Source organism: Phoxinus phoxinus, assembly GCF_949152265.1.
Source record: "Phoxinus phoxinus genome assembly, chromosome: 24".
In the NCBI taxonomy this organism is placed as follows: domain Eukaryota; kingdom Metazoa; phylum Chordata; class Actinopteri; order Cypriniformes; family Leuciscidae; genus Phoxinus; species Phoxinus phoxinus.
In genome coordinates this window covers 3673653-3695177 of record NC_136899.1, presented here as the reverse complement: position 1 = coordinate 3695177, position 21525 = coordinate 3673653, and the positions used below count along the sequence as shown (strand labels likewise).

The 21525-nt window shown below is 37.3% G+C and overlaps 2 protein-coding genes across 6 annotated transcripts; one reads left to right on the top strand and one right to left on the bottom strand.

Moving 5' to 3' along the window:
- Window positions 1–443: 443 nt before the first annotated feature.
- On the top strand, window positions 444–13634 carry nlrc3 (NLR family, CARD domain containing 3). Its single transcript, XM_079600966.1, has 19 exons — window positions 444–580; window positions 3446–3637; window positions 4088–4348; window positions 4428–6207; window positions 6901–6987; window positions 7380–7463; window positions 7669–7752; window positions 9036–9119; window positions 9211–9294; window positions 9488–9571; window positions 9656–9739; window positions 9844–9927; window positions 10767–10850; window positions 11025–11108; window positions 11849–11932; window positions 12062–12145; window positions 12345–12428; window positions 13183–13266; window positions 13496–13634. Exons 2-19 carry the CDS (start codon window positions 3544–3546, stop codon window positions 13584–13586), a joined length of 3405 nt encoding a protein of 1134 aa, XP_079457092.1. The 5' UTR covers window positions 444–580; window positions 3446–3543; the 3' UTR covers window positions 13587–13634.
- cluap1 (clusterin associated protein 1) lies at window positions 13623–21199 on the bottom strand (the record flags this gene model as incomplete). 5 transcript variants are annotated; one of them, XM_079600974.1, is made up of 13 exons in its annotated part: window positions 21067–21178; window positions 20710–20800; window positions 20499–20610; window positions 20289–20373; window positions 19938–20117; window positions 19649–19828; window positions 18204–18337; window positions 17571–17712; window positions 17274–17346; window positions 15861–15971; window positions 15718–15770; window positions 15066–15125; window positions 13623–14177 (listed from the first exon to the last, which is right to left on the bottom strand). In XM_079600974.1, the coding sequence occupies exons 2-13, from the start codon at window positions 20729–20731 to the stop codon at window positions 14001–14003; spliced, it is 1329 nt and encodes a 442-aa protein (XP_079457100.1). In that variant the 5' UTR covers window positions 20732–20800; window positions 21067–21178. The 5 variants fall into 5 exon arrangements, with proteins under 5 accessions (XP_079457100.1, XP_079457099.1, XP_079457101.1 ...); XM_079600973.1 differs by having other exon boundaries at window positions 13638–14177; window positions 20710–20770; window positions 21067–21199; XM_079600975.1 differs by lacking the exon at window positions 15066–15125 and having other exon boundaries at window positions 13651–14177; window positions 20710–20770; window positions 21067–21199.
- Window positions 21200–21525: the final 326 nt, after the last annotated feature.

Sequence of the window (21525 nt, the reverse complement as noted above, 5' to 3'; positions counted from 1 at the left end):
GTCTGTATCGGGTGCATGATCAGACACAGACAGTCCCCAATATAGTGCCTACATTCAATTTATTGTTTACCTCTCTGATGTGCAGAAGCTTTTTTGTTGTTGTTGCTTTGACCTTACCTTTGTGTTATGATCTTCACTCAACTGTAGTCATGAGTGAATATATGTTTTGGTTTTCTGTTTGCACAGTCCAGTGCTTCATGTAAAGCAAGCGCGTGGAAGTGTGTGTGTGTGTGTGTGTGTGTGTGTGTGTGTGTGTGTGTGTGTTGTATGTGGTTTTGCGCACAGAATGGCAGCATGTCAGACGATGCTCACGTCAAAAGTGCATCTGTGGCCTGTTGCACAGGAAGAGAAGGAGGTGCGACAGGAAGGATAGAAAGAGAGGGAAAGAAAAAGACAGACGGTGCGTGACAGAGACACTCGAACAGAGAAAGTGTCGAATGGAGGATGAAGATGAGGTCTGTGAGAAGTAGAGTAGAGACGAGCGGAGGTTAGTGAAACTGAACTCAAACACACCGGCTGCTTCTGCCGTGTGTTTAGAGCCGCTAAATCTGAAGAACAACAAGACCAACTCAATCAACAGTGAGTATTCAGTGTCCTTACTGTAGACGACTGTCATAAATATTGATAACATCTATCTGTCTTTCTATCTTTTATGTCTGTCTGTCTGTCTTTTATGTGTGTGTGTGTGTGTGTGTGTGTGTGTGTGTGTGTGTGTGTCTGTCTTTTATGTGTGTGTCTGTCTTTCAATCTATCATTCGGTCTACCTATCTGTCATATTTATTATATAATTTTTTTCAAATCAATACAATTCATGTTTATGGGCATTGTATTAATTTACACACACACACATATGATTGTTATAGGCTTTGCATTGGCAAAGTAAACTACTATTTTCCACTTCACAAGTATTGCTGGAATTGTTTAAAAAATACTTTTGCTTTTTCCTTCCACGCACCTTGTTGATTTGGTGAAGTTGCACCAGAATAACTCTACGGCTGAATATTTGTCACGGTTCAGCTACTATTAAAAACCCAACCGTGGGATTTTTTTATTCAAATCTTACAAAGGAAGTTACATACGATACTAACGTGTGAAGACGTTTAGGCCAGTTTACACTTTGAGTGAAAGTGTTACACTGTGTACCGACACAAACACTGCTGTTCTGATACTGATCTGCACATTTCATACATCATAATTATATTTATAATGTTACAAATGATTTCTATTTCAAATTAGTGCTGTTCTTTTGAACTTTCAATTCATAAATGTATCCTGAAAACAACAATGCATCACGGTTTCCACAAAAATATGCAGCAGCACAACTGTTTTCAACATTGATAATAATCAGAAATGTTTCTTGAGCATTAAATCATCATATTAGTGAAAATGAAGACTGTAGTAATGATGCTGAAAATTCAGTTCAATATTACGGTTTCTACTGTACATTTGAAAGGTAGGGTAGGCAATTTTCGGAAAGCGGTTAGTAATAGCGAGTTAGCTTTGAAATGATGAGATCCCACGTCTCAAAGCCACGCCTCCTTCAAAACACATGAGCGCGTACAGCAGGGAGCCAATCAAAGCGTCACGTGAACTACCTCGTGTCTCAAAGCACATAACATCACAATAATAATGAACAAACAACTTAAAGAGCACAGACGTGCACCACCTGACTGCTGCAGACTCATTTTGCCGTTGATCGGGTCACATTAAAACGCATAAATTCGAGTCACGAACCGCTCCGAGTATAATGTCACAGGTTTCCATCTCTTGCAAATTACAGTATTATATGTCTGTCTAACTCTGCATAGCATGACGTGTGATGAGGTATGGAAATACATATGCTGATGATATCGCAATGATTGGATGAACATTTTATGGTCCTACGCCTTCCCACAGACGATATATATATATACATATAAATACATTTAGACCGTAGCGATTGCTATCAGGATGTGAAGAGACTTTTAACCAGCATAACAAAAACATTTTTCTGGAACAAATCACCTACCCTGCCTTTAACAACATCAATGAACCTCTTCCATTAATTCATTCATTCAATGACAGTATTCTCTTTCAAAGGGGTGGTTGATTATGATTTCACTTTTCTAACTGTAGTTAGTGTGTAATGTTGCTGTTTGATCATAAACAACATCTGCAAAGTAACAACACTCAAAGTACAAAGCAAAGGAATATATTTGCTTTTAAAGAAAAGGACTACAACAAACGGCTGGTAGAGACTACACGACATTCCTCCCGGATTAGTGACATCACCAACCCTAAAATTTACATAAACCCCGCCCCCGGTACACGATTTATAGATTATCATGACAGAATATGCTAATCAATGACTAGAAGATAACTCAAACATAAGCTACAAAAATTCATCAACTAACCATTCAGAAATGTCCTGTCTGTACATGTTGTCACTTCTTCTTGAGTCTCTCCATCATTGTCTGACTCCGGTTTGAACATAAAAGGCTAAAAGTTTTTGAAATTTTCAGGACACAAGCTGTTTTGGCTCCGCCCCCTGTGCCGGGAGCAGCAGCTCATTTGCATTTAAAGGGACAGGCACAAAACGGTGTGTTTTTGATCACCCTCAAAAAGTGACAATTTTAACATGCTATATAAAAATATCTGTGGGGTATTTTGAGCTAAAAACTTCACACACACACTCTGGGGACATCAGGGGACATCATTATATCACCCCATTAACTGGACTTAATTTCAAGGTCTGTTTTAACTTTAAATGGAAGCCACATTATCGATAGCAATGACTGATGTACTTCACTATCACTTGCTTCTACAAATTTGCTTCCAACTCTTCTAAATCTACCAGCCACTTCGGCTCAACCGTGAGGTTTTCAGTGTGTTCTTCAGGGGTTTCTGCATGAACCTCAGCAGCTGCAGAATAACATCTGCAGACGCAAACGCTTGAGACCGTTCTGCTGACTTCGCTGTGTGTCTGTCACATGGGACTCATTATATGTGTTTGAGGAGAAGCTCAAGGTTGCAGTTTCTACCTCACCTGAACTTGTGCTCTTTTTCTTCTCATTTTGAGTCTACATGCTATGCAGATGGTTTTGTTAATAGAAATATACCTTATTGTAGCGTACAATTTTCATAGTTTTCTTAACGCTACTGACTTCTAACCTGCACCTCACATCGGTTTCGGACAGCTCTCGTGCTGTTACCATAGTAACACAATGTTTGTTGGTGCATGTGGGTAATGAGGTCAGGTCTTGGTTTCCACTGAACTGATATGTGCTGGAATACCCCGTTCATTTACTAGTATACTAACATCACTAGAAACCATGCATGTCAGCGCAATTCCACATTTCTTTAATTACAAAATATACATCTATAAAATTGTGAGCATTACTTGTCTGTGCTGATCTCTCATCTACCATGCCGAATCCATTTCATTGTTGTGTGTCGTGTGTTACAGGGAATGGATCCTACTGAATCACACTGATGGTCTTATACCCAGCACACACACACACACACACACACTTGGACACGCTTTCCTTTTAGCGCTCTGCTGGGATGGCTAGACATGACCATATCCCATGGGAGGAATACTGCTACCTGGATCTGAAGTCCAATGCTCAAAAACAAGAGACTAGCAAAAGGATGGAAGGTAAAGATAGAGAGCCCTCAAACACATTTTACTTCTAAATAGGATATATTGGCTTCACACACCCACTATTTGTGTGTGTGTGTGTGTGTGTGTGTGTGTGTGTGTGTGTGTGTGATTATCTTTTGTTGGTGGTTTTGGTGTCTTACAAGCCCATTAGGGCTGAGCTTACAGTATTTGCAAGACACAATAATAAAAACTATTCATTCATTCATTAGCATAAATAACTTGCTTTTTCTTGTAAACGGTTTATTTTTTTATTTATGTTTTACAATCAATCAACAATGGCTATTTATAACTGAATAATGTTTTTAATTGTTTCTATGCTACATGTTCTCTGTATTTGCCTTGTTTCTTTTTATGCTTTCTTTTTTATTTGCACATTGTCTTACTGTACAGCACAAGAGACTTGAATTGGCATGTTCTTTGTGTATATATTTGTTTGTTCTTCAGATCCCGGGTGGTTACGAAGACACCAGGCTTTGTTGCAAAGGTTCTTATCCACCTCCATCTTGGTAAATGTGGTCCATCACATGAGAAAAGCAGACCTGCTCAATACACGGGAGGTGGGGCATATCCAGGAAATGGGGGCTTTGAAGGATAAAGTGCATTTATTGGTTGAGTTCCTGTCTGTCACTGATCCACATGGCGCCGCCCTTCAGACTTATCTTCAAAGTTCACACCTGACTGAGTACAACCTTATAACTATACATGGTATGCATGACTTTCTTTGTTATTTTTCTAATCATTTCACATCCCTGAGTTCCTCACTTCTCCCTCTTTCTCTCCGCAGACTCTGTGGTTCGACCGCATAAAGACGCTCTACTTCAGCGACTCAAAGAAGATCAAACATTTGCGCAAGCCGGCGTGGGCTCCGCTTTCCTCCTTATTGAGTGTGTATCTGACCTTCAGCAGCGAGAACACGACCTCGTACAGGTGTCAGTCAACAGAGGGGCGGGGCCTCTTCACGGTCGAGCACTGGGATTGGACAAGCTGATCGTGCCTTTGACGAGGGTTAGCACCGCCCCACGTGTGACGCTGACTGTGGGCGTGGCTGGCAGCGGGAAGACCCGAATGGTCCACCGTTTCGTCCAACTTTGGAGCAGCGGTCACATCTATCCAGAGCTGAGTCTTGCGATCCCCATTGCATGCTGGGAATTGAGCAGTTTCGATCGGCTATCGGTCGAGCGCTTGCTACGGTTGTTCGTTCCGTATGATAACGTGGATGTAATTATTTTTAATGAGTCCTGCAAAATATTGCTAATTTTGGATGGATTGGAGGAATTTCGCCAATCGTTGGATTTCGCAGATGCTCCGCCCACTAGCGACCCTCGTCGCGAAATTCCAGTATCGGATCTCATTGCGAATATTGTACGAGGTAACCTGTTGCCACAGGCAACACTGTGGCTTTTGTCAAGGCCTGGCATTGGGGCAAAAGTTCCAGCGGGATTGGTCGATCGTGTGACCGAAGCCCCGCCTCTTTCGCGAACGCAAATAAAGAATTATATTAATCATTGTATAACAAACACGTTAGATGTGTACACTTTATCACAAGAGAGCTCATCGTCTCAAACGTACATACCTGAGGATGTCTCCTCTCAAGTGTGGACTTACCTGAATTCTCAGAAACCGTTACTCATTTTGACTTCCGTCCCCGCGGTCTGCCACATTATCGTGACTACATTATCGCGCCTTATAAAGTTGGATTCAGATTCCACGCCCCTTCCTAGGACTCTAACGGAAGTCTACGCCCACTACTGTTGGCCACACCTCTCTGGATCAGACCCGGCCAGTGGCGGCATCAGGAAGCCGCTGAGCTCTCTGGGTCGTCTTGCGTTTTATAGCCTTCTACGGCGACGGTATACATTCAGCGAGAACGAATTGCGAACTTACGGTGTTGACGTACCTCTTCAGGTTGGGACTCTCGGCCACCGCATCCTCCAGCGCAAGCAGAGCTGGTTGTACGACAGCGTGGTGTGGCAGTTCACGCACACGTCTGTGCAGGAATTCCTGGGAGCTCTTTTTTACTACGTTTCGTCAAGGCGTGGGATGTTTGATCTGTTCTCCGAAAGTAGTGTCTCCTGGCCCCGCATTGGTTTCCACAGTCACTACCGTGCAGCGCTGCAGAAAACCAACCAATCGGACGCCGCAGCGCAAGGCAACCTCGACCTCTTCATGCGCTTCTTGTCAGGGCTGCTGTCTCCAGCGGTCACCGCTTTGCTAGGTGGTCCTCTGGGCGTTTCCCGCGAGGAGCAGGTGACCCAGCGCACCACAGCGACAAATTTGCTTCAGAATACGGTGACGGGGACAGGAGGCGACGCCGTAAGTATGCGCAGCGTCACAATGGTCACATGTCTGGCGGAGCTACAACAAGGGGAGTGGCTACGGTCAGTCGAGGAGGATCTCATTAACTGCGGCCTGCGGGGAAAACTGAAGGGCGGAGTTTGCTCTGTGCTAGCTTACTTGTTGCAAGTATCAGATGCATGTACAGAAGAAACGCAACTGTCTAATTGTCTAGACTCCTCCTCCCTAAAGAGGCTCCTCCCACAGCTGCTGTACTGCAGTAATCTGAGGTAAAACGTGCATGTAAATACACATATTCTAAGATGTTTGCAAAGAAAATGCCCTTATAGGGTTAGTTTACCCAAAATTTAAACTGAAACAAAATTTACCTGAAATTTCTGTCATTAATTACTCACCCTCATGTTGTTCCAAACCCGTAAGATTTTCGTTCATCTTCGGAACACAAATGAAGATATTTTTTTTGAAATCTGAGAGCTTTTTCTCTCCATATGGAACTACCACTTTCAAGGTCCAGAACGATAGGAAAGACATAATAAAAGTAATCCATGTGACTACCTCGATTTTATGAAGCGACGCAAGTGCTTTGTTTGCACACAAAAACATAAGTTACCACTTTATTTACGAAAACATTGACCTGCAATCCAGTAGGGGGAGAACCACGACGCACGTGTGTTGTGTTGACTCAAGACCGGAAGTTGTATCGTGAACGCGCTTTGGATAATATTATTAATATTATTATAAAACAATATGTGGGTGAGTATTTAATGACAGAATTTTTGGGTGAACTAACCCTTTAACACACCTTTCAATTTACACTGGCAAATGCAAACACAAATTATTAAAGACAGTAAAAGTAGTCTCTACACTTTGAATGATATATTTCAGCGATACTTTAGATTTGTGTGTGGAATAAACAAAACTTTTTTTCAATTAAAATATATTGTGTATCCTTTGTATTACAGAATGGAAAACAATGAATTTAAGGAAGGTGCCATGGAGCTGTTGGGAAGTCTGTTGAGTGCCAAAGAGTGTCATATTCAGATGCTTAGGTACTTTTAATTTTAGTCAACGAGGAATTTTTGTTGTGTGGAATTTTTTTTTATTAGATTTTGTCTTTATTTTGTCTAGTGAAAAAAAAAACTATAACAAAATGTATTTAAAATAGATTTATTTCATACTAAGTATACTACAAATCCATTAACATACTTACTGACATATCACTTGAGACTTACTGATATAAATAAATAATATAAAATTATAAATGCTGCCTTGACAACTAGCTGAAATAAAATACTGTAAGTTTTATTTTATTTTATGTTAACATTCTTATTTTTTATGGTTTTAATTTTAGATGTAGTTACCGATAATAACCCTGTGAGGTACACACATTTACACATAAAACTTATTGACTTGTTAAACTCTATTTCTCTCTCTTTTCCAGTCTGGCTGACAACTCAATCAGCAGTAAAGGAGTTAATCCACTCAGTCGGGCTCTTCTCGTCAACCGAACCCTCACGGCCCTGGAGTCAGTGACTTTATAAACAAACTATTTTTGTATATATATATATTATATTGTATTTTTTGCATTATATTGTATTTTCAATACTATATTTTAACATGGTCACTGAATAATATAATGCAAACTAATGCGATATGTCCTTTCCCTGAGGATTGAAGGATTGAGGATTGAAATTGAGGATGTTAAATAAAATAGATCTTGTTTCTCTTAGTCTCCGTGGCAACAACATCGGCGCCAAGGGAGCAAAGACCTTGAGCGAGGCACTAAAAATGAATCAGGTCCTCGTGTCAGTCAAGTGAGTTCAGTCAAGTGACACACACTGTGTGTGTGTGTGTGTGTGTGTGTGTGTGTTTGTTTGTTGGTATACAGTATATACAGTGCTATGCATAAGTTTAGACACCCATGCTAAAGTTGACTAAAAAGAGGAATAAAAAATCATCTTTTGGAAATTGAACTTAATGCCTTAATTTAAAAAAATAGGAAAAATCCAACCTTTAAGGACACCAATTTTCTTTGTGAATGAATAATGTATCGTAAATAAATAAATGTTCTTCCTTAAAATACAGGGTGCATAAGTTTGGACACCCCTATGTTAAATTCCCATAGAGGCAGGCAGATTTTTATTTTTAAAGGCCAGTTACTTCATGGATCCAGGATACTCTGCATCCTGATAAAGTTCCCTTGGCCTCTGGAATTAAAATATCCCCACATCATCACACACCCTTCACCATACCTGGAGATTGGCATGGAGTACTTTCCATAAGATCATCTCTCAATGCAAATCAAACCAGCTGTTAGGCGAACTGAAATAAAACCATGCCAATCTCTAGGTATGGTGAAGGGTGTGTGATGATGTGGGGATATTTTAATTCCAAAGGCCAAGGGAACTTTATCAGGATGCAGAGTATCCTGGATCCATATAGTAACTGGCCTTTAAAAATAAAAATCTGCCTGCCTCTATGGGAATTTAACATAGGGGTGTCCAAACTTATGCACCCTGTATTTTAAGGAAGAACATTTATTTATTTACGATACATTATTCATTCACAAAGAAAATTGGTGTCCTTAAAGGTTGGATTTTTCCTATTTTTTTAAATTAAGGCATTAAGTTCAATTTCCAAAAGATTATTTTTTATTCCTCTTTTTAGTCAACTTTAGCATGGGTGTCTAAACTTATGCATAGCACTGTATACAGACATATATTTACAAGCTTTTATGTTAGATGCGATTAATTGATTTGACAGCACTAAATATAATATAATTCAATGTAATATAATATACTATTTAAATATTTTAAAATCCTATTTCTAATTTCATAAACTATATTAATAAAATAACAAATGAGGTCCTTATGTCAGTCAAGGGAATTTTGATTAGCCATAACAAAATTGTTTAGAATATTTATAATAAATGAAATGAATACATTTATATAATTTTTTATTAAATAAAACAATGTACATTTTAAAATTTGATAAAAAATTTTTTATATATATATACATTAAAGTAATAAACAACTTTAATGTGTAAATGTAAGTCCTAAAGTATTTACTATGTGTGTTTGTGTGTTGATTCGTGTAGTTTGCAGAGTAATCACATAGAGGATGACGGTGCTCGTGCGCTGGCGGAGGTTCTTCAGTCAAACCGAAAGCTCACCACACTGAAGTGAGTCTGTGTTTCAGTGTGTGTGTGTGTGTGTGTGTGTGTGCGTGCTTTAACAGAGCATCATGCAAATGCAAATGTTCATGCATTGCAGTCTTCAGAAGAACGGCATTGGACCAGAAGGAGTGAAAAGAATCGCAGACGCCCTCACAAAGAATCAAACTCTACAGGATCTCAAGTAAGATTCTCAAGTCTGCTTAAGTGATTAACGGAGAGATGAAACTCTCTATTGAGAATATGTGTGTGTGTGTGTGTGTGTGTGTGTGTGTGTGTGTGTGTGTGTGTGTGTGTGTGTGTGTGTGTGTGTGTGTGTGTGTGTGTGTGTGTGTGTGTGTGTGTGTGTGTGTGTGTGTGTGTGAATGTGTCTACAGTGTGTCCGGCAATCGTCTGGGTGATTTGGGAACAGTGGCTCTGGCTCAAGCGCTGATGGTCAACCACGTTCTCCACACGCTCAGGTAAATCACGATCAGTTAGCGCGTTCATTTGAAACGGTCCACTACAGACGCAGATCTGAATGAGTGTGTGTGTCTCTGCTTTAGTCTTCAGAGTAACTCTGTGAGTGACAGAGGCATCAGAGCGCTCTCACACGCTCTTCAGTCGAACCGAGGACTCAGCTGTCTGAAGTATGTCAATGCATGCACATTTCAAACACCACAGTATTAAACTATTAAACATTTATGTTCTGGCTGAGGAATAATGCTGTTTTTGTGTATATGTTTGGTGGCAGTCTAAGGGAGAATTCAATAGGAGTTTCTGGTGCCAAAGACATCGCCAAAGCCTTAAAAGTCAACACGTGTCTTAGAGAACTCGAGTAAGTACACAGACACATATATATATATATATATACACATTTATTATATTATACATATTTTTGATTTGTATAATATAGATATTTGAATATTATAAAAATATATTATAAATTATTATAATTAACACAGGCATACATATTTATAATACTTTTAAAAAAAATAAAAAATCGAATAATTAAAAATATTTAATATAAGTAAAAGTAAATAAAATATAAAGTTTAATAAAACATATAAATATAATATTTATTTATTAAATTATATAAAATATTTTATAGTCTTTCATAATTATAATTAGCTTTATAAATGTGAATAGTTTATATATAGTAATAATTTTGAATTTTGAAGAGATTTTGTCAGATTATCTAACTTGTGAGAGTTTTCTCCCCAAATTAGAGTTTAGAAAAATAAATGTGTTTAAAAAAATAAATGTGTGTGCCGACCATTTATCAAATGATGACCTTTAAGGGATAGTTCACCCAAAAATTAAAATTCTGTCATCATTTACTCGCCCTCAAGTTGTTCCAAACCTGCATGAATTTATTTCTTCAGTTGAACACAAAAGAAGATATTTTGAAGAATATTGGTAACCAAACAGTTTATGGACCCCATTGACATCTATAGTGCACCCCCGCCTAACTATGTCAATGGGGTCCATAAACTGTTTGGTTACCAATATTCTTCAAAATATCTTCTTTTGTGTTTAGAAGAAGAAGAAAAAAAGAAAAAAATTGGTAATTTTCATTTTCACCACCTATTGAGCTTTTGTTATCCGCACAACTCACTTGACCTGAAGGTATTACAATCCATTTATCTGTGTTTTATCTGTGTGTTTGTGTTGAAGTCTGACCGCTAATCTTCTTCATGATGAGGGTGTGACGGCCATCGCTGAAGCCATGAGGGTCAACAGAGCGATCACATCCTTACAGTGAGTTCAATCCACTGAATTTAAGACAATATACACAAACTAATAACCAGAACCTTAAAGATCAGCTCTGTGACTGGCAGTCAGGAAATGATATCATCTACTGAAGGACAGGATGTGATATCATCCGTGTTAGGATGTGATGTCATGGTGTGTGTGTGTGTGTGTGTGTTTCAGCCTCCAGTGGAACTTCATGAAGGCTGGAGCAGCTAAAGCTTTAGCTCAGTCTCTCATGAGCAACACCTGCATTCAGCTTCTGGAGTAAGACTGTCTATTCTACTTCCTCGTGCATCGACCTCTATCAGTCTGATCCTGTGCAAAAAAAAAAAAAAATTCTCCTCATTAACACCACTTTAAAAAAAAAGAAAAAAAAAAGGTGCTTTGAAGCACTATATATTCTTCACTCTTAAAAAGAAAAGTTCTTTGTTTCCATTGCGCCACCTTGGAATTATAAGGTTTTATCTGCATTCTGACTGGTTTTGAGATATTGAGCTTTAAAGTTTTTGCATTCCATTCGACTGTGTAGAAAGAACCTTTTTATTTTCTAAATAAAAAGTTCCAAAATGTACACAACTTAAAAAACAACATCACATAATGTAAATAAGTTATCACAGAATAAGAATATGTGAATAACTCAATTTTGACAAAAATGTCAGATAGAACCTTATAATTCCAAGGGGACGATTGATGGTTCCATGATGAACATTTAACATCCATGAAATCTTTCCATTGCACAAGTGTTCACGCAAAGAAAAAATGGTTGTTTTAAGATATTTTCACTGAAAGGTTCTTTGAGGAACCAAAAATGGTTCTTCTATGGCATTCGCTACTAAAACTCCCCTTTGGAGCCTATATTTGAATAAGTGTACAGGTTCTTCAGATGTGTGTTTCGGTTTGTCCGAAATAACTCCTTTTGGTTCTTGTTGGAATTAAGCTTTATTTTTAAACAGTGCATGTCTTCGTTGTATAGTGAAGTGTGTGTGATGGATGCTTTCTCTCAGTCTGCAGGAGAACGCTCTTGGTGATAATGGTGTCATTGCTCTGGCCTGCGCTCTGAAGTCAAACTCTTCTCTCGGTGTGCTCTAGTGAGTCTCACTTCAGCTGTCTTCATATGTCATGGCCATTTGCTAAAGCTGGTAGTGTCTGACCTTGTGTGTGTGTGTGTGTGTGTGTGTGTGTGTGTGTGTGTGTGTGTGTGTGTGTGTGTTTTGTAGTCTTCAGGGTGTATCAGCAAGTAAAACAGGGGCTGTTGCACTAGCCAACGCTCTCGTCGTCAATGAAACCCTTCATACATTAGAGTAAGTCTTCATTTTAATTATTTCTATCTATCTATCTATCTATCTATCTATCTATCTATCTATCTATCTATCTATCTATCTATCTATCTATCTATCTATCTATCTATCTATCTATCTATCTATCTATCTATCTATCTATCTATCTATCTATCTGTTGTTCTATCCATCCATCCATCCAATATTTGTGTTGTTGTTTTAGTCTGCGTGGAAACTCCATCGGGATGGAAGGAGCGAAGGCGTTTTCCAGCTCTCTGAAGAACAACAGGGGTTTGAGAAGTCTGAAGTATGTCTACAAACACCACATTATTTTCTCGATATGTTCCTACATCCTAATCTAAACATACCCGACAGAAACTCTAACCCTCTGTTGGATCATTAAGTGCACATGCGCTTGGCAGAACTGTGGCTGGTGTCCAGTACAGTAATCATGCTTTAGTTTGGGGTTCACTTTTTAAATTTGCAAAACATATTCACTACTGTTCAAAAGTTTGTAGTAATTCAGATTTATTTATTTTAAAGTCTCCTTGGCTCACCAAGGCTGCATTTACTTGATCAAAAATACAGTAATATAATGAAATATTATTTTAAAAAAATTCTATGTGAATATATTTTAAGATCTAATTTATTCCTGTGATCAAAGCTGAATTTTCAGCATCATTACTCCAGTCTTCAGTGTCACATGATCCTTCAGAAATCATTATATGATGATTTGCTGCTCAAGAAACATTCTTATTATTATCAATTTTGAAAACAATTTTTCAAAAATTCACATTATTGTGGAAACTGTGATACATTATTTATTCTTTGATTAATTTAAAGTACAGTATTTATTCAAAATATAAATCTTTTATAACATAATACATATTTTACTGTCACCTTTGAACAATTGAATGCATCCTTGCTGAATAAACATTAAAACAAATGCAAATAAATGTTGGCATGTGAAGTAAATAAATCTAAGTATGTGAGAAGATGCTTGTTTCTCTATTCCCAAACAGAACATGAATATGAAATAACACATTTGCACATGTTTGTAGTCTACAGGAGAACTCTCTGGGGATGGACGGAGCGATCTTCATCGCGACTGCGCTGAGAGGAAACCATCAGCTCACCTACATCAAGTCAGTCTGTGTGTGTGTGTGTGTGTGTGTGTATGGGTTTGTGTGAACCGCTGTCTGTGTGCGAGAGGTTTAACCGCAGAGTGTTACGATCGCATGGCACATGTGGTAAACATTTGCATTGGGTGAGGCTGTGATTCTGAAGATTGATCATTTATATTTTGCAGTGAATGACACATTTCACTTGAGTGTGATTGTTCTTGTGTGATGTGTGTCTTGTTTTTCTATTCAGTCTCCAGGGTAACGGCATCGGGGAGTCGGGGGCAAAGGTCGTGTCAGACGCCATCAAAGCTGGTGCACCAGATTGTGTGGTGGATATCTAGCACACGTACAAATGTTCAAAAAACAGTCTTATTCTTGTAAATATTTTTGTTTATGTATTAAAGTTGTGTAATAATAAATGTTTATTTTATAAAACAGAACTGACAGAGATGTTGCCATAATAAAAATAACAATTTTGTTGAACATTCACTCAAATGATTACAAATAACTGAGAATTTTAAAGGCAAAAGTTTTAAACACTTGAATGCAAACAAGAAGATTGGTGTATGTACATATATTTACTTTTTTTCTTCTTCCATGTAATGAAAAAAAAACATTTATTGTAAATTGTCACATTCAGTTTGATGCAGCAGGTTACATAAGAAATTAAAGAAGGCCAACTGAGCGTATTTAATACGTATGTTAGCGTATTAATGTTTTTCCATTTACAAGCAACTGCATGCTCAAGTTGCATGTTAAAAGTCATTGTCGCTCTCCTCAAGGATTTGTGGGTGTAGAGATCGCTTTGACCGTCCGGCTTTGGCAGAGGAGCCCTCCAGACTGTCATTGTCTTCGTCCAGATCCTCGTTTTCCTCCTCATCTTCCTCACCATCTTCATCATCATCGTCTACGTCAATCTCACTGTTCTCTGACTGCAAACCGAAGCACATTGTGAATTATATAACAGAACACACACACACACACACACAGCGGTCAGTGGATGGTAATTGGAACGAGGCTCAATTAATACCCCTAATTCAGAATTATTAGAATTAATAATTATGAGAACGTCCAGGAGTTTACACTCACACACAAACACGCCAGTGTTGTTGTTGATAGCTAAAAATAAAATAAAATATTTTGAATATTTGAAAGCTATCAAATAAAAGTATGAAATGAAAAACATAAACTTTAAAAAAATGTTGACCAAGTTCTGTATAACACTAACTGAAATAAAATAAGTTTGAGTACTAAAATTACTGAAACTGAATATTTAAAAAATAAAAAGGACAAAAGCACATAAAAACCTGAAATTAAATTATAAAATAAAAGCTAATTTAAAATATTAATAAATACTATAGAGGCCTGTTCACACAAAGAATAATAACTATAAAGCTAACTATATTAGCATCCACACCAACGCAAAATATCATTATGCTTATTATAAGCATGTATCTGCTGCTTTAAATGCACAAGCTCTATTTGGTAGATTCTGATTGGATGTCAATGTTTTTATGGTTCATCAGCTGAAAAAAATCTTTGTGAAAGTGATTCAATCGTTGTCGTTACAGGGATTACTTTAACGATGTCTTGACTATCATTCTGGGGTTTGAAAGTGGTAGTTGCATAGGCTGTCAACGGATGGACAGAAAACTCTCAGATTTCCTCAAAAAGATCTTCATCTGTGTTCCGAAGATGAGCGAAAGTCTTGCGGGTTTGGACCGACATGATGACTGAATTTTTATTTTTGGGTGAACTAACCCTTGAATACTGTATTAATAACACTGGCGCAAACACGCACTCAAACACACACACACCACCTTTCTTCTCTTTTGCTTCCGGCCGCTGCCGGACAGACGAGCTCGTTCCTTTACTCTGGGCTTGAAGAACGAGTGCAGAGGAAGAGAAAGAGAGATGGAGTGAAAACGGAGTGAATGAAATGAGAGCTGGTGGCATATACAGTGTAGAGAAATCATGGAGGAAAAACAGGGAAATGTGAAGGGGAAAAAAGAAAGCCAGAGAGCTTGGAAATTGCTAAATAAGAATATAACAGAATAAACGAGGAAAATGTTGGTTTAGTGTTGTTATTGTTAACTAAAATTGATCTTATTAATCTCTGTTAACTGTTAGTTCATGTTCGCTTAAGTCCATTAAATAATATTAACAGACACAACTTTTAATAAAGTATTAGTAAAGGTCTTTAAGATGAACTAAGATTAAGAAATGCTTTAGAAGTATGTTTCATTGTTAAATTAGGTTAACTAATTTAGTTAACTAATGATAACAAATGGAAACTTATTTGTAAAGTGTTACCAAAAAAACTGAAAAATGCAAAAAAAAATCTAAAAATGAAAACTGAAACAAAAGCTAATTCAAAATATTAATTAAATATACCAAATGTTTAGGAATAATACTAAACTAACAACTTTTGTTCGCTATGATGTATTAATATGTGGACGTGTGTGTTCTCACCTCTTCACTGTCTTCTCCTCTCATACTGCCAATGAATCGAGCGCCACCTCGACCTGCAGACATCAGAAACACACAAACACAAATCAGATGTGTGTGTGTGTGTGTGAGTGGAGCAGCAGATTATGCTGAACGTCATCCGTCACCTGATATCTGAGCGTGTCGCGCGAGGTGGGATCTGGGCTGCTGCCCGTCATCCATGTCGCTGTCAGATCCTTCATCCTCCGGTATGTCCACATCTGAGTCTTCATCTTTTGCTACAGAGGAAGAGAAGCCGTGAGATCTTTGACGCACGTCCTGATTTTGCGAGTTATCAACAATAGCCAAACAATCTGTTACTGTTACCTTAAATTATACGTTTATCTCTGTAAAGCACATTTGAAGCAATCTACATTGTTAAAAGCGCTATATAAATTAAGATGACTTGACTTGACTTGCAGGATCAACAAAATATGTTGACCCAAGAACACGTATGTGTGTTCTGTTATATAATTCACAATGTGCTTCGGTCCTAGTACTGAGCCTTGTGGTACGCCATACTGAACTTGTGATTGATAAGACATCTCTTAATTTACTGCTACAAACTGATAACGGTCAGATAAGCATGATTTAAACCATGCTAGTGCAATTCCACTAATGCCAACATAATGTTCGAGTCTATTTAAAAGGATGTTGTGGTCAATGGTGTCAAATGCAGCACTAAGATCAAGTAACACTAATAGAGAGATACAACCACGATCGGATGATAAGAGCAAATCATTTGTGACTTTAACGAGAGCTGTCTCGGTACTATGGTACGGTCTAAATCCGGACTGAAAATCCTCGCAGATATAATTTCTTTCAAGAAAGAAACACAGTTGTGAGGACACTGCTTTTTCTAATATCTTTGACAGAAAAGGCAGATTCGAGATTGGCCTGTAATTGACTAATTTTGTAGGATCAAGTTGCGTTTTTTTTAACAAGCATTTTAATCATAGCTAGCTTAAAGGTTTTTGGTACGTATCCTAGAGACAAAGATGAATTAATGATATTAAGAAGAGGATCTATGACATCTGGAAGCATCTCTTTCAGCAGCTTAGTCGGTATAGGGTCTAACATACAAGTTGTCGATTTAGATGATTTGATGAGTTTGCAAAATTCTTCCTCTCCTATAGCAACAAATGAATCAAATTTTCCCTCAGGGAGACTACAATGCACTCCCTGTTGCGATACTGTAGTAGACGGTTGCATAGTTATAATTTTGTCCCTGATATTATCGATCTTATAAGTGAAGTTCATAAAGTCATTACTGCTGTGTTGCTTGGAAACTTCTAGAACAACATTCCTGTCTGAAAATGTAATCCTAACCATATCCCTACCCCTAAACCTAACCCTACCCATGAGTTATCTCTAAAAACACTGATGTAGAAGCACCTAACCCTGGTTGTAAGTCTAAACTTGACCCTCAAATCTGATTGGTTGACTGGAATGTTGATCCAGGAACATGTTGTATTTGACAAAATCAGGTTCTGCATCTTCGACAGAGTTCAAACGTGTGTGTTTGAGTGTACGTGACCCACCTCCACTCCTCATGAGTCTCTTCTCCTCCTCTTTTAATTTGTTTTGTCTCATTTTCATTGTCATTTCTGCTTCCTGGAAGAAAACAGCCAAATAATTAATTAGGGAAACATCAGCATTGACTTTTTAAAGTGAATTACTGAGGTGAATTTGGGTGAAATATGACAGAAATATCATGTTCTTGATGGGTTTCAAGAGTTCCACTCATCGTTGTCTTTTATTATTCATATATTTAGCTGGATAAATGAAATTATAAGGTTTAGGTACAGGCCTCATATGAGTACAAGAGAGAACAGTACCTCGAAGCGCTCCTGCTCGGCTCTGTGATAGTCGTCTAGCTGCTGCTCCAGGAAACTGAGGTTACGGAATTTATCCACATACGTCTGGTACTGTTTCTGCAAGTCCTCCTCGATCTTCTCATACTCATCCATAAACGCTGGACTACATATTGAAACACAGTGACAGAGAGTGTTTTAATAGTTTGTGCATTTGTATATTTTGTGCAGCAAGGGTTAACTAAAACTAAAACCATAAAAAAAGTTAAAGTACTAAAATAACTAAAACGTAATAAAAATTACATATATATATATATATATGTATACACACAGTATAGAATAGCTTATGCTATTCTGAGCAATGCCAGAACTTTGTATTTTGAGCACTTCTTGCGTTATTTTTGCCTCTTCGCGATGACTCGCTTGCTGTAGTTGTAAGTCGCTTTGGATAAAAGCGTCTGCTAAATGACTAAATGTAAATGTAAATGTAAATATATATATATATTTTTTTTACTAATTAAAATTACAAAAACACAAAATAATTACTAAAACTTGAATAAAAATATAAATTAATATTTAAAAAAAATTCAATGAATTCAACATATTAACAAAAAATAATAGTCTATCAATAAATAATAGTGAAATGCCACAGCTCACCGCACGCTCTGTAGAGTTTGTAAACGCTTCTGGTTTCTCTCCAGGTCCTGTTTCTTCTTCTCGATTTTGGCCTCCAGACTGGCCTCATCTGACGATACGTTATTGAGCAGATCCTTCGTCATCTGGATGCTATCCTGAACAAACATACAGAAGGACAGATGCCATTCAGACCCCAAAATAACATCACAATTCTCCAAAGACGTTCCTACTGTTATTTTTGCTTGGTAAATAATTAAAGTACGCTACTCGCTGAATGCAAGAACTGGCCTGAAACAGAAAGTGTTTTGAGTTCTCTAGAGACTCGCAAAACAAACCTTCAAAGAACATTTATGCAACATTTATGGATGATATTCCTCAGGTTATTTCTCAGAACAGGCAGTTTGAAATGATTTATATATTTAAAAAATAAAAATAAAATAAGCTAAAACATAAAAATCTATATAAAGTTACATTACATTTCTTATTTACCGGTAATTAATTCCCTCAACAACTGTCATTTTTATTTAAGGAGCAGAAATCGTGGGATATATGATGGAATATTAAAGATTTCTGTTCATTATAAAGCCACTAATACAATTTTATAGCCATTTTTATAATGAACATAAATTGTCCTAGTTATGTCAAGCTTTATTGCTTTATTTAACAATAAGCAGCTTTGCCATTACAGCAGAAGTACCAGAAATATCTCGCGGGACCTCTGAATATTGAGTCTCATTGCTTGAATTATTACGTATTTTACGCAGAGAACTTCTGAGGAAAAATCTCTGCCTAATTCACAACACGTGCATATGCACATACATTTCTTCTTAATCTCATTCTAATGTAAGTGAGGATAGTCATTTGCATAAAACACGCCCAACCCATGTCCATATAAGGGCTTCCCACACATCCTTTCCGCTCTCGTCAAACACATGCTCTCTGCAAACGAGCAATGCCAAGTGTGTCATTCTCAAAACCAGTTCAAACTCAATAAACACAATAAACACCTTTTATACAGACAAAGATTACAGACCTCTCATTAGCGAGATGTACATAGGCATATATCTGTGTTTTTCAGAGAAACCTCGCATTTAAGTTGAAATTAAATTGTATTATTTATCAATTTTATTATATAATTTAATTTATATAATATGATTAAAGTTGTGTTAACATGAAATATAACTTCTTAACACGATTATAAGGCCACACAGAAATCATGTGGCCTTTTTGTGTACGTGTGGTTTCAGTTTTTTTATCGTAAAGTTTTTGGTGAATCTTGATTTGTTCGGGAAAACGTTCGTACGCAGATTTCATCCACAAATGTGTGTGTACACATGCTTAGTGAATGAGACCCTTTGTTTTGGCAATATTGAAAAGCCATCTAAATATTGAATCGCATAGTGAAGCGATCATACCATGAAAACCAGGATCTTGTGATTGTGAACCTGCGAGGATCAGTGTTTTACCGTGACGTCTTTGACAGCCGCTCTCAGGGCTCTCTCTGTCTCAGTGATCTCCAGCGGTCGGGCTATTGCAGTCGCCCTGCTCTCTCTCAGGTCCTCTTCGTGCCCCAGCAGGTCAAACAGAGCTGCTCCCTTTGCTGTAATTTCAGATCCCAGCTGACGTGCCACCTTTAAATCTGCTATCTGCACACATAAACAAAACATAATGTAAATTATTGATTATGATGACACCAACTCATCTTGAAAAGTCTGCTTATGTTAGATTTTATGCTATAAATCTAACTCGATTTACTTTTGACCCCAGATCAAACTTGAACTTGCTGTTTTCATCATTGTTTTGGTCACCACTGGCGTTCTCTTTAGTTTTCATGGCATTATAGAGGATGCTGGTGATTTTCAGCATCTCTTTGACAGCGTAGCCGTCTGCCTGATATAGACGCTTGAGATTCAGCTTCACATGAGCCTTGGTGGCCTAGAGAAACACAGAGAACATGCAGTGAATTCAACATATGCTGTACTTTGATTATAGCTCACGTCTACATCAGAAATAATTCTAAAAAATACTGTGAAACATTTTTTACACATTCTAGACAAAGTCTAAGTGAACAAATATGATGATTATTAACACAATAATATAGTTTACCATAAATTGGGCCACAGCTTTGATGAAAAATACCCTGTCTGATTCGGTGTCAACATCACTGGGAATTTCCATCTGAGGTTCATATCTAGGGGAAGATACATAAATATATATATATATGTTTTATATTCATGCATATTTAACACACATAGCTTTGAATTGAATGTAATTGAACGTCTCTCTGCCAGCCTCTCACATGTTAATATGTATTACCTCTTGACGAGCCAGATGAGAATTTCAGCTACTAAAGGAAAGTTTGGAGATCTGAAGTTTTCCATGGAGATGAGACGAGGATATCCGAGCGCTCGCATCATTTCTGTAAAATCTACATAACCAAACCATATCATAAGTCTTTCACAAATATTCATACGCACAACTGCAAATATTACAGTAGTAGCTGCTACTTAGGTTTAGGTTCACTTACTTCTCAGATCTCTAAAAGACATGATTGCTGTCTTTTAATCCAGTGAACACAGGACTGTCACCTATTAGACAAGAAGAAAAATGACATTCCACTAAAAGGAATACACTTTAATTGTTAATGTACACATAAAGATTTCAAATCTCAATGAAACCATATATATATAGTAATACTATATACTAATTTCAACAAGCCTCATCAGATAACAGCAGTTAAGCTAGCTTGGTCGTCGACTTTTACCTTCCCTCTCAAATTCATGTCCAAATGCTGATAAACGAGAATTATAACAAACCTGTTTCCATTTTATTCGTAAATCGTGTAAAATAAGAGGGATAATTAGCATAAAAATGGAATTCTTACTTGCATAAGCGTCTGTTGCTGTATTCGTCACTATAGCAGCCAAACGGACCTATGGAAGCCCAAAAAGGACAATCATAATTACAAATGCGAAACGCGTTTTCTTAGGATGGTCATCTGAAAACTATTTTCTTGCGAAATTAAAGAACCATTACCGTAAATTACCATTTACGTCTGGTATATCATAATAATAATGATCTCAAAAATAATTCGATAGAATTTTCAATACAGTCAATATATTAAAAGGATATGTTTAGTTTATAATATATGAAAAATACACAAACAATATCAAGGATGTGCAGTACAAATAATAATGCGAAAAATTAGAAATAAAGCACAAACAAGTTCTTTTCAAGTTTCCAATAGCTGTCGTCTATTCTTCTGTGACTTTTAGGTGAAATTTACACGATTACACACACCACCTATTCATTTCTGTATATGTACATGAAGGTTCCCCATTAT

Excerpts from the sequence above, each read along its gene's own strand:
- nlrc3 (XM_079600966.1), top strand. The coding sequence starts at position 3,544 with ATGGCTAGACATGACCATATCCCATGGGAGGAATACTGCTACCTGGAT. Across the intron at positions 3,638-4,087 it reads GACTAGCAAAAGGATGGAAG|ATCCCGGGTGGTTACGAAGA; the intron begins GTAAAGATAGAG and ends TTTGTTCTTCAG. Across the intron at positions 6,988-7,379 it reads TGTCATATTCAGATGCTTAG|TCTGGCTGACAACTCAATCA; the intron begins GTACTTTTAATT and ends TCTCTTTTCCAG.